General features: G+C 38.9%; 1 protein-coding gene across 3 annotated transcripts in view; it reads left to right on the top strand.

Annotated features, from left to right (window-relative positions):
- LOC131680582 (uncharacterized) overlaps window positions 1–12,526 on the top strand; it is a 483,677-nt gene that overhangs the window by 449,280 nt on the left and 21,871 nt on the right. For all 3 annotated transcript variants that reach the window (XM_058961308.1, XM_058961303.1, XM_058961298.1), the window contains one exon: window positions 2,932–3,277. In XM_058961308.1, coding sequence (XP_058817291.1) covers window positions 2,932–3,277 — 346 coding nt within the window. The remainder of the gene's footprint in view (window positions 1–2,931; window positions 3,278–12,526) is intronic.

Below are 12,526 nucleotides of genomic sequence, written 5' to 3'. Positions count from 1 at the left end.
CCAGGAAAGCATGCATTCACTTTTTCTGACAGGGCATCATTTTTCGTACAGGGCAACATATTTCTTTATTTTAAATTTAAACTTTATTTTCACGTTTCCTGAGTTGGAAAAAACATTGTTGTAATCAGCTTTATCGATGTATGTAATAAAAAAAGATTTTTTTTCTCATTTAATGACCCAATTCAGAAAATTGTTGCGAGTAACACAAAGATATCGGTCATGTTGGATGAGAGCACTGCTATCCCTAGCATTGCGGAGAGATTACAAATATGTTCTTGGATTAAGTGGAGGTTGGTGATTACCCACATGACATCAACAGGCTGTGATAGGAGTTCTTAACAACTATGGCTTCGATCACAGTTTTTATTGATTTACTGGTTAGCATAAGGGAGTGACGGATTAACGGAGTGCTTTTCAGGTCTTGAAACCTTCATAAAAATGCTCGAGTTTTGCAATGGAATTGCCTAAATCATCGTCTTGAGCTGGCGATTGCAGATGCAATAAATCGGCTCAACGAAATTGAATGTTTAAAAAAGAATATTTGAGGACTTGTACACCATTTAAGTAGATCTGCAACTCGGACCAAAAATTTTAATAATACTTGCGACGATTTCAACTGTGCTTAGAATACTTTGTACTCGTTGGGCCCCAAGTACAGTTCGAGCAAACGATGTGGTATGGCGCAATCATGCTACATTTCTTAACTATTTCGATAATCAACCCACTGATGCCAGCTTCAGCTTACGGACAATTCGCATCGTGTGAATTTATTCATAATTTGGCTGTACTCAAAAATGTACTTGCTACTGTGGAGAAACTCTTTGAAACGGTGCAAATTTGCCCAATCCTTCCAGCAAAAGCAAGCTAGTCTACTCGGTGAATTGATTTGATTTGTTTTATTTACGTGACTTTAAATAAATGTTTCATTCGTCACGCTACTCAAAGAAGATGTGGAGAACGATTGGCTTCACAGTTAGGTCTGTGTTAGAGAAGCGCATGCTAGCTTAACAAAACCATCCGTTTTTCGGCGAAAATTGAAATTTCAATTAAATTTCCAATGTTGCAATAATGTACTAATGGATTTGGTCAAGTATCTTAAACTGGGAGTTTGTACATCAAATGGTGGACAAACAATTAAAATTTGGAAAAAAATGCAGTTATCATGCCAACCTGAAAGTTCGGCAATTTTTGAATGACTTCAACACAAATAGGCATTTTAAGGGAAATTGAGCCTTGCAAGTGCATTTATAATCCTACTAAGAGCAGTATTATTGGAAAATTCGAGAATGAGATTGCCTAAAGCAGTGCGAAAATGGTTCCTTAAATGCCATGACTTTATGTTTGTGCAAGCAAAAATTATCGATAAAAATGAGTTTTTGACAAAATTGGTGGATAGCATAACCGTGCGCAGCTTTGGAGCGTTGTCAAACAACATGGATTCCAATGACAACTTGCTTTAAAAAAAGTTTAGTCAAGAATATTTTAAACTGAAAATCTCAATTTAAAAAAAACTATGTATAGATTTGAACCTGGACGACAAAAAGGCTTGTCGTAGTATTATGAGCTATTTAAGTTCGAAACAAACAAAAAAATATTGATTTTTTTTACAATATCATCTAGTCGATACCGGTTTCAAACGCGAAATGCGAAAAGGGGTTCAGCGTTTTGAATATCATCAAAACAAAATAACGAGGATCTCTTAGTGGTGTCCGTAATCTTTCAAGCCTGTTATACATATCTATAAATGGACCACAGAAGAATCTCTGAATGCGTAAAAATTTGCCGAATGCTGGGTGTTTCGTCACAGTTCTGCCACCAATGCAAAGAGTCGAACAATGCGTCAAAATGAATCTTAATATCCGAAGCCGATGACATTTTTTTTTAAATATGTATTCAGGCTCAACGCAACAACTCATCCGTATCCTCAAAAACCAGCAACAAAGCTGTTATGACAGAAGCCCGTCGTTTCTCGCGTGAACGCTATACAACTGGTTGGTACCGAATGATGTCTCGATAGAGAGCGCAGTGGTGGTGTTTGCAGACGAGGAATGAGAACGGAATCCGTCTTTTGGTATAACAACCAAACGCCTAGTACTATGCAAAATTCCTATGCGGAAATTTTTTTTGGATGGTGCATAACGACACAAGACTTAACGTAATTAATGGTTTTGTAGTGTTTCAGATTCTCCTCATCAGTAACTAAAACCAACTTAATGCTAATTAGATTTAGTTACACCGGATTCATTTATGGAAGAGTTTTTCGTAGAACTTTCTAGAGGTCGATTAGTTGTATGTATATTAAGAAGACGTACCCATAGATTAAAAATCAAATATTTAAGTATGGTATCCCATTAATAGAATAAAAAGATTTAAAATGACACACGATTATTTACAGCAGTTCATTCTTATTAACCTCGCGCGTTATTCACATGCAAATATGGATCTTACATGATATAGCCTTGTATATACGAGAAAACTCGCCGGTTAAGAAACCCTACATGTATTCGATAATCGCCGAAACCGGCCACCCACGCGAGCAAGGACAAAAATTTCCTGTTATCGCATCACAACTTACCAATTCCTCGATTGCACAAGAGCTGAAAGCGAAATCTGTCGCGAAACCACGGAATGCCAAATAATCACCAACAAGTTACGAGGGTATCTGCAAAACGATCGTTCGTCATCTGGTATATAGCGTGATATATCGCGTCAGAAAAGCCCGAAAACGACCGACTTCCGCAACCAGATGATCGCGCGACCGCGATATAAAAAAAAAGTTTCGTGCAATCTAAAACATTTTCCACTCACTTCTCTCTTTTTAGTTCTTCTTCTTAGCCACCGGTGTTGTTGTTGTTTTTATTATTGTTATTTGTAACCAGACTAACTCAATTTTTTTTCTTATTTTCTTCCCGCCCGTGCTATTCGCAACAGCGAACAAGAAAGCCAAACTGATCGCGGGCACTAGCAACAGTAACAACAGCAGCAACAGCAGCAGCAGCAATGGTAACGGAAACAGCAGCACCCTGCTCAGTCCGACCAACTCGACCAAGGCAGTCGACGATCAGTACTACGGCCATCAGCAGCTCTATCAGTCGCGCTCGAACTCCGCTCTGTCGTCGTCCAGTCACGGTCCGAATCTGGTGAACAAACAGCTCGTGCTGCCATTCGTTCCGCCGGCCTTCCCGAACGGATCCGCCGACAACTCGAACCACCTGATCAAACCGTCCGAGTACCTCAAGAGCATCAGCGACAAAAAGTCCAATGCTGGCTCCCAGAGGTACGTAGTGATTCCGATCGATTTACCGATACGATTCATAGCTAGTTGACACGCGTGCGTATGTTTCCGGGAACAAGTGTTTATCTATATGATGGGTTAAGTTTTTTTTTCGGTGGTTGGTTAAGTGCTTAGAATTTCATTGACAGCTTAGTAAGTTCCAGATTGATCAGGAGGAAGGAAAGTGTATCGATGACCGCTTTTTTCCCATGACTCATGACCGTGTGGTGCCGTGACCGTAAATTTCATGCGTGAACATTTTCAAACTTTCATCCAAAATTTCGGCAGCGGAATTGAACATTTTCCCATTCGCTGTTGCGAATGAACTCGAAAAAAGGAAGATAAAACATGCTTTCGAGTGGTGATTGCAATCAAAATTTGTGACCGATCCGTGGCGCGTTTTCCGTTTCCCTCTAGTGTGATGCAGTTGGTGTGGATTTGAGTGTTGTAGTGTTACGGCATGGTGAATGTGGGTATGTGCTTCCAGCTGCTTTTTCGCCGCGTTGCATGTTTTCGGAGGAAATTCCTCCGACAATGAAGTGAAATCAAGCCACCGAGCGAAGTTTACAAGAGTAAGAAAACTATAAAGCAGAGACCTAGAGTGTACATCGCAGCCCGATAATGTTGGTTTGAGTGCCGGCTGCTTGGCCTATCACTGCAATTAATTTCATTAACTGCGCTATCATTATATTTTCCAACCAATTTTCTCCTACGCGCGTATCTATTTCTAACCCCAAGAAAAATCGCGTGTCTCGGCAGTGCACGGTAAACTATCCGGCCAGTTCTGGGCGTTGGCCAGTAGAATCTGTGGATTCGTCTCGTATATGGCAGATTGGAGAAAGTTGTACGAAGCAGTAACAGACCACGAAACGTTTCCTGCGATTGGTCCTTCTAGTGATCCGTAAGTTGTTCATCTAAACTGAACTGAACTGTTGTAGTGTGATATTCATCAAGGTTTCAATAATCGTAATTCATACCATTGGATAGAGAATGTGTGTTGATCAGCGGCATTCCAAGCACGGTTAGCCGGTTGCTGTTGAGAAATTTTTCCGGTCATAAATTCGACCCTACACTCGATATTATTTCGATCATAAAACATAATAATTCGCTTATTGTTAAAATGGTAATAAAATTTATCCGATTGAGGACGATCTAACCAAATCGTAACAAACGAATAACTGAATGGCTGGCGTCACACAGTTCTCAGCCAAACGTCGTCGCCGAACTACTCGATCGGAGAACATTTCTTTCACTCCACAGATTGTAACGAACGGGTTCTATTTGTTTTCCCCAATTATTCTGGTTTCCTCACTGTGATCAAATTAAACCAAATCTTCCTCGCTCCAGTCGTACTACCTTGAGCTTGTGAGCTTGTGAGCTTGTGCGACCGCCCCTGGCTGCTACTCCGTTATCGATCGGGACTAGCTGAAGTTGCACAGGGAATCAGTAGATAATTATGCTTGGGAGTAGCGAAACATTTTTCAATGTGCAACTGCTGGTAATCCTAAAGCGTTTTTGATCAATACCGGCGCCGGCCAGGCCCGAACGTAGATCGCGTAAGAAAAGGGAAGGAATGGTTAGTCCGATACTTGCTTTTGCTAGATGCCGTATATACTACTGCGCACTCCACAAGTATCACGGGAGGCGGATATTTTTTGTTAGCAAGAGTATAGAAATTGGATCTACTTCTTCTTTACCGACGCCAGTGAGGTGATTCCAACTACCTGGACTAGATATCGATCCACCAATTTCATGGACCGGGGACCAACGGCTTTACTTCCTTTCCGAAGGAGGACGTGACCACAGATTTTTTCACCTCAGAAAAATCTCAACGACCTCGGCTGGAATTAAACCCAGGCCAAATGGAATGAGTGGTGGTCACGCTTACCACTCAACCACCGGCGCCATCTCTTCCTCGCTCCAGTCGTACTACCACCGACAAACTGACATGACACTCTATTTTTAAATTTGGCAAGAGATTAGTAGAGAGCTGACACAAAAATTGGAAATCGTGCTGTAAAACGGATATTTGCAGTTAACAGTACTAACTACAGAATTTTGCGTCAATTTTCTAATGATCGACAAAACTGTCATGTGTTGTTTAGAGTTCCTCCAGTAAAAGTCTGGTCAAGAGAAAATTGACAGTCATAGCTTCAGGAAATGTGGCTCAAAAAAGTTGGACTTAACTTGACATCTCAATATAAACTTTTAAACTGCACCGCGACTCACATCCACATATTGTGAATTTACTCTCAAACTAGATTGCAACGGCTACTTCTGCTGGGCCTGAAAGTAAGCGTTTGAATACATGGGATATGTTAATGGTGTACGCGATTTCGCACTGTACTTGCAAGATAATGGAATGATTGAAAAATTGCAAAATATGATTTGCGGATAATTTATTTCTAAGAAAATAAAGCTTGTGCCAAACCAAACCGTGTTCAGCTAGAGAGTAAACGTACAATATTTCGGAAATTTTTCATTGAAATTCGTTGTTCCTATAATTTCACACGATATGATTTCCGACACAAATTTTTCTATTCACCCGCTGTAATATGCTGCAACGGACTATTTACACATTTCCGATCCGTTTCAGAACCGTGCACGAGGTCACCAAAAAATTCTTATGTTTCTACTTTGCCGAGTAAAATCCATCCGGAAAGCGATTCCCGGTTGAAGCCAGCCAGAGTTTCAGCTGGTTTAGCTAGATATATGGGCAAAGGCACTGTGTCAGACAAGTGTGAATTCGCGAATATTAACTATTAATACCGCGCGCTCTGTTTGTGCTTCGAGCAAAAACTAAGAAAAGTTCACCACTTCTTGTTTTGAGACAAATTTGTACGTTTTCCTTAACACAATTTAGCACAGATTTTTAGACTGCGCACAGATTTTAACAAATGTGACCTGGCATCCCTGATTTGGCAGAAAATTGGTATCTGCCCTCTAAGAACGGTTGGTTTCAAAATCGTCCAATGAAGGACGTTCGTTGGACCAATTTGGACATCGTCCAAATAACCGTTCAACGAACGTCCATCGTTGGACCCGTGTTGAACGATTTTGAAACAATTTTTTGGACTTCTCAGTGGGTGGGAACGAGAGGCTTATTACTACCACTACCTACTCAATTTCAAGCGCAAATCGCAAATACAAATGCTAGTTGCACCAAAAATTTACTGGCGACCTTACAGCGGCATTTAGGAAGCAGTTGGTGTGGCGTGTACATTTCAGTGAATTTCTCAATATTGAACTATACTGAACGTAGTAAATTTGGCACCACTTGCACCTGGTATAAACAACCTCCACAAAACGTTGCATAACGCAGGGCTCTTTTTGGAACAACATGTTTTATCATTCATCCCTTCGTTATGCAAAATCGCGATATTATGACAGATGGGCTAAGCGTGGTGTTTCATGGAGCGCGGCCGTTCCTTTCAATCGGGAAAGGCCGCGTGGAATTTCGGGGAAATGCGCTAATAGAGTAATTTCGGGTGAGATGCCGCACTCTCTACATCTCGCATATCCCTTTACCGCGATAATGTGATATTGGGAATTGTCGTTAGAAGAATTACAACACAGGAGACGTAAAATAATCAATTTTATTCGCCTGCAAAAATATTATTAATGATTATGTGTGTCCAGTTTCATCCCGGAGTACCGAAAAGTTTTAGTACTACTTTAAAATTTCTTATTCTTTAACCGCACGATTTCTGTTGGCATATATTAATTGAATAGTTTGGACATTAAGATCAAGATTTATTAAGACGCCATTTTGATCACGATCGCGCTCAAAATCGCGGGTGAGATGCTACATTCGGTAGCTGAGGATGCGTAGCTAAAATATATTTTCTGACGTCAGAATGTCAATAAATGCGTCAAATTTAGGTTTTTAAAACGATATATCTAATCTTATATAACCATACCGTTACCAAAGATATTATTTATTTGAACGGTGATATACATCTGTGTTATGGTTACTTCGCATTTTTTTTAAAGTTTCAGACACTAGCTTTCCTTCCATTAATTTTTTTTGCTTCTCTCTACGATTTAATCAACTACAGCGCAAATTCGTTAGTTGGATAACGACTGCGCCCCAACCCAGTTAAACTCATTCCGGAACCGGTTCGGATTTCTGAATGGAGTCAGTATGGATTCCAAATCAAATGCAACAACCGATTCCGACTCAGAATCGGTTGTTGCATTTGAATTGGAATCCATACTGACTCCATTCAGGATTCCGAATCAAATTCCGAATGGTTTGACCGGGAACTAGCGAATCGTATCCGTTAATTGGGGCAACTGACAGCTGACAAAAATTACCCATGGGAAACGCTGATTTTTTGTTTTCTTTCAATAAAAAACCAACAGAAATATTTTACGGTTCACAAAAGCTGGCTGTTTCCTTCCAGTTTAAAGTTGTTTTTGTGACAAAGTATGTCATTAGTGTTCTTTTTGCCATCAATTATTTTTTGATAAATTCCTTCACATAAAACAGGAAATGGCACGTCGGAAAAAAGCCGATAAAGCACAAACATACTACGTTGCCACTAGCTAAAAATCAGTGGATAATGTGATTGAATACATCAGATATGACCTTCAAAAGTTAGTAAACTAACCTCTCTGCGACACAAACTAATTGATGCTGAATGGAAGAAGCGAAATATTTAACATATTTATTTCACTAAAAACATTCCGGAATATGAATTCAAGAAATAAAATTCCATTGAATTTCAAAGTATGCTTTTTTCCTAGATCGCCATAGAAATCAACCAATGAGCGCCTAGAAATCAATGACATTCAAACGTCAATCAGTTTTTGACTTTCAGTTTCGACATAAGAGTAGGGTGACCATATCAAGCGAGTAAAAAACCAGGACAGTTCAAAGAGAACTACCTCCATCCATCACCTCCTAATCGATTGTGCCTTCGCTCCAGATTTTCGACAGCTAAAAAGTTCTAGGTTCTGACAGGCAGAGCTACGGCAGTAAAACAGGCATAGCTCAGCCAAAAGTCTTTCAGGTGAATTCGATCACCGAGCTATTTTCTTCAGTTTTGCGCACACACACACAGTTTTTGATTCATAGCCATCAGCGAAGGCTAGATGATGTTGGGAAAATCGCCAATCATGAATTTAGCGGATGGAACGAAATCATCTGTTCAGGACAGGCGAGGAGTTATCAGCATTAATCACACGTCATTGAAGTAAGCCAGAAACGTAAACGGTCCCAAGTAGCTCCCTACGCAATTTCTGATTTAAAAATAAGTACCTGGCAAACTCCAATGACAATCATTATATCTCGATGTCGAAATTTAGGATCGAAACGGCTGCAAAAACTACCGTTGATTACAAATTTCTCTATTTGATCATTTGTTATATGAAAACAGCGGATCGGTTGGTGTAAATAATATCAGTTTGAGTGCAACCTTCCATACTCCCTGTTATGTAGGATGCTAAACTCGGCAGGTAAGTCGCTGTTCAGCGTCCAGGCGTGAAGCCATGTTAATTTTCGTACTGTTTCCATTGACCCTGAATTGGTTCCTCAATCACTAGCTAGAGATAGCACTTTAGGCCGATTTCTTCACCCTCGCTTTAAACTTTTAAACCAGGTTTACCAGAGCGTTTAAAAAATGGCACTGGAATGAGAACTCAAGCAGAAGCAAATTCAAGCTTCGATTCGTCTTCTCAGAGACACCAAAATGAATTCTTCGGGTGCCAGATTGCAAGACGATTTAAGCTAGGAAGAAGCTCTGGTAATCATTGTTTCATCGCCATTGATAGCGGCCAGAGTTTGGTCAACAACTGGAATCATTTCGATTTGTTCGGCTGTCAAGTTTCCTTGTAAACGGAATGCAGGTCATTAATATGCATACATACGAACGGCTTACTCTTTTCCTTTTCAATTTCCACGTAAGAGAAGAAGGTTGAGAGATTAAAAAAGACTTCGATCTGAACCAGAGGAAATAAGCGAAGACTCAATAAAGAAAAATATTTTAGGCTTACAGGGGAAAAACCAGGACAAATCAAGCGTTTTCCTCGACTTCCCAGGACACCAGGACAGTCATTGAAAAACCAGGACATGTCCTGGGAAACCAGGACGTATGGTCACCCTACATAAGAGTGTCTTTTAGTTGGGGCATGCCCCAACTAGCGAACACTCAACTAACGAATTTGCGCTGTATACATATCTCCTTCAAATGATTTGCTTTCTTGGTCTGCACGATCAGCAATATTGTGTTTATAGGTCAATATATTGATGGTGTAATATTATGTTCACATTAGTGCTGATATCACTTGATATACCGAAGTGATATGGATATCACGTCAAAGTGTTCACATTAAGGCGAGATGATATCGTTTGACATTTCAATTGACAACTCAAATGTCATTTATTTTCAACCGAACAGGTAACCATTCGCACTCGCGAAAATACCATGGATACCATAGACAACGTTTGATTGTATGCTCAAAATATATTTAAGGCAATAAATTGGACATTTTTCGCGGTAGGTATCTCAAATAGAAATAGGAAAAGATTAATTGTTACGTTCCAAGATACTTTTCACTCAAACATTGAAGTGTTCAGTCGACTCTAGTTTTCTTAATTGTCAATCGATTTTCAGCATATTCAAGTCATATTTGCTGATCTGGTCAACACCCGCTACTGGATTTACACGTAATTCAATGAGGTCCGTCCGGGAGTGGCCATTTTATTAATTGTTTAACGGCTCGCAGGAACTTGGCATTGATCGTAGTTTGATCATAAACAAAGCGTATGTGACATCCGATGATTTTTTGCAATAACATTGGCCACTTCCAGGCACCCTAAAACCGATTATTAAACATAAAAGAGTTCCATGGTTCATATACTTGTTCTGGAATTTTGTATAATATTTGGGTCGTTGAAGAACTGATTTGATATTCCGGTTCCTCAGATCAAAAAAATTAGTGTCTATCAAAGGGGGCAGGGTCTCTATAATGAACTCATTTAATGGTTTATGCATGCAGTAAACTCCGAAAGACCGTATACCAGCGGACACTTTGGATGCGCGTGATCGTGTGGGATAAACGGAATTGACCGGTAGCGTTAAAACAATGTGAATAGGAAAATAATTATCCTCTTTGATTTTCCCTACAATGCTGACTACCGTCGTTGATTGTCAGTGGCACAGGTAAAATTTCGCTCTTTGAGATCTGTTAACAATACAATCTCATTTGAAGTCACCCAGCTCCAGGTGGACGCTGTCTAATAGGTTCCGGTAATTCCGGATTCAGTGGACCAAACATTTTCAGCTCACAGCAAACAATATCTACTTGGTGATCTGCGAACAATCCAAAACCAATCAAAGTCATACGGAAATATCTAAAAACTTTATTACCCGATCTGGTGATTCTGAAATCCGGTTTTTCGACCACAAACATTTTTGATTATTTTTACTTCAACTCGGTGCTATGTATATATTGCAATCATATATGAAATTTTGTTTGATAATGAAGTGTCCACGTGTATTCTCATGATCTCATGACACCATGCACAACCTGAAACGAAGAATATGGTCAGATACACTAAAGATGGATATCAAAATTTTATTAATGAATTTGGATGTAGAGGCATTCCTCGATAGTATGTACACCTTCGCTTCGTTTAGCGTACGTACTACCGACACGTAAATTCAAAATATTACTTTTTATGTTTTACATTGAATGAAATTTTACAAAAATAATATTTATCACTAAATCCATCACCCCATTAGTGATAAACTGTCCTGTCACTAAGTACATAATCTTGGAACGTTATGGTTTCCATCAATCAAGATGGTTGAAAATGGAGTGTAAAAACATTTCCTTGGTCTCGTATAGTTCATTTGAATCTGGTAGCATTGCCTTGAGTCTTCCCCAAATTCATTAGGATTTTTGCAGGATTTTGTTGATTTTCGTATATTTTTTCATTGGTTCGTCACACTAAAATGATGAGACAATAAAACTGTTATCCTTGAAATTTGCTGAAAAAAACAATTAAAAGATTTTCTTTGAATTTTGAGCTTCCTTGCACCTATAGTTGATCTAATGTACCTATAATTACAAGATGCAACAATAGGAACTGAAATTACAATGGTACAAGCGGTTTTGAATACATAAATTGGTAAATAAACAATTTTTTATTTTTTTATGAAATAGGATAAGTGTACGACTATTGGTACATCAACCCTACAGGATTTCAGATAGTTTTTTATTTTTTTCACGTTTTGGTCCTTAATGAACTTCAAAAATCCCGAAAACGGATATTTGAATATATTTGCGTTTTTTCAGCTCAATGAATACTACCAGCCTCCATCGAAGTCGCTAGTCGTGTGAATCTCGCCCATTTCATTAAAAACATTGTATCTTCTAGAATGTATGGAACTCAGCACTCAAATTTAATGTAGATAATGTTTGAGGAACGTTCTTCAAAAACCGTTCTATCATCGCTCTAGATATAAACCTTCAAAACTGCCTAAAATCTTTCTTGATGTTTGAAAAATGTTTCGAAATACTACAATTTGTCTTAAAGTTAGTAAAACTTTACAGAAGCTTGGGGGACGTACCCCAACTAAAGTTTGAAGAGGTTTTCAAATATTCGTCACTTATCTAAATTAGTAAGTACATATTTCGCGATTAATTGTGAGTTTCATGAAACGCATTTACTTGAAGTTCAGTTCAGCTTGACTGAATCACCGATAGCTGTTAAAAAATCTACTGAAGCTATAATATAGTGTCGTCCAAATCATCTAAAGTTTTAACCCATTAATGTCCAACCTACTATACTGACCATTATCGCATATTTGTCCGATTTTCAATGGGATTTCCTATTTTTTTGGGACTAATCTGCGATTATAAGCAGAATATAAAGTAGATGAAAAAACTCCTGTTACTCAAATAATAACGCAAAACAGGCATTATCAATGATTTAATAATATTAACCTAATATAATGCATATGCACTTGCTGAATACGTTTAGACAAGTTAGAGTGTTTATGTTTTGTTTTTATTAAATTTTCCCGAGGTTACTTTTTGTCAGGGTGAACAAAACCGATTTTTTAAAATTAGATTTTCTGAAAGTATGGACCGGTAGCTGTTGACCACCTGAAGGCTGCGCGTGGTGTTCAATATGCGGAACGGATGACTCGCTGCACCGACGACTAAATTCAATTATCACGAAATTGTATTTTTTTGAAAAGGTCCTTTGTGGCGATCACAACATCTCAGGAACCATTTTAC

Source organism: Topomyia yanbarensis, chromosome 1, assembly GCF_030247195.1.
Source record: "Topomyia yanbarensis strain Yona2022 chromosome 1, ASM3024719v1, whole genome shotgun sequence".
In the NCBI taxonomy this organism is placed as follows: domain Eukaryota; kingdom Metazoa; phylum Arthropoda; class Insecta; order Diptera; family Culicidae; genus Topomyia; species Topomyia yanbarensis.
This window is presented reverse-complemented; position numbering and strand designations above follow the sequence as displayed.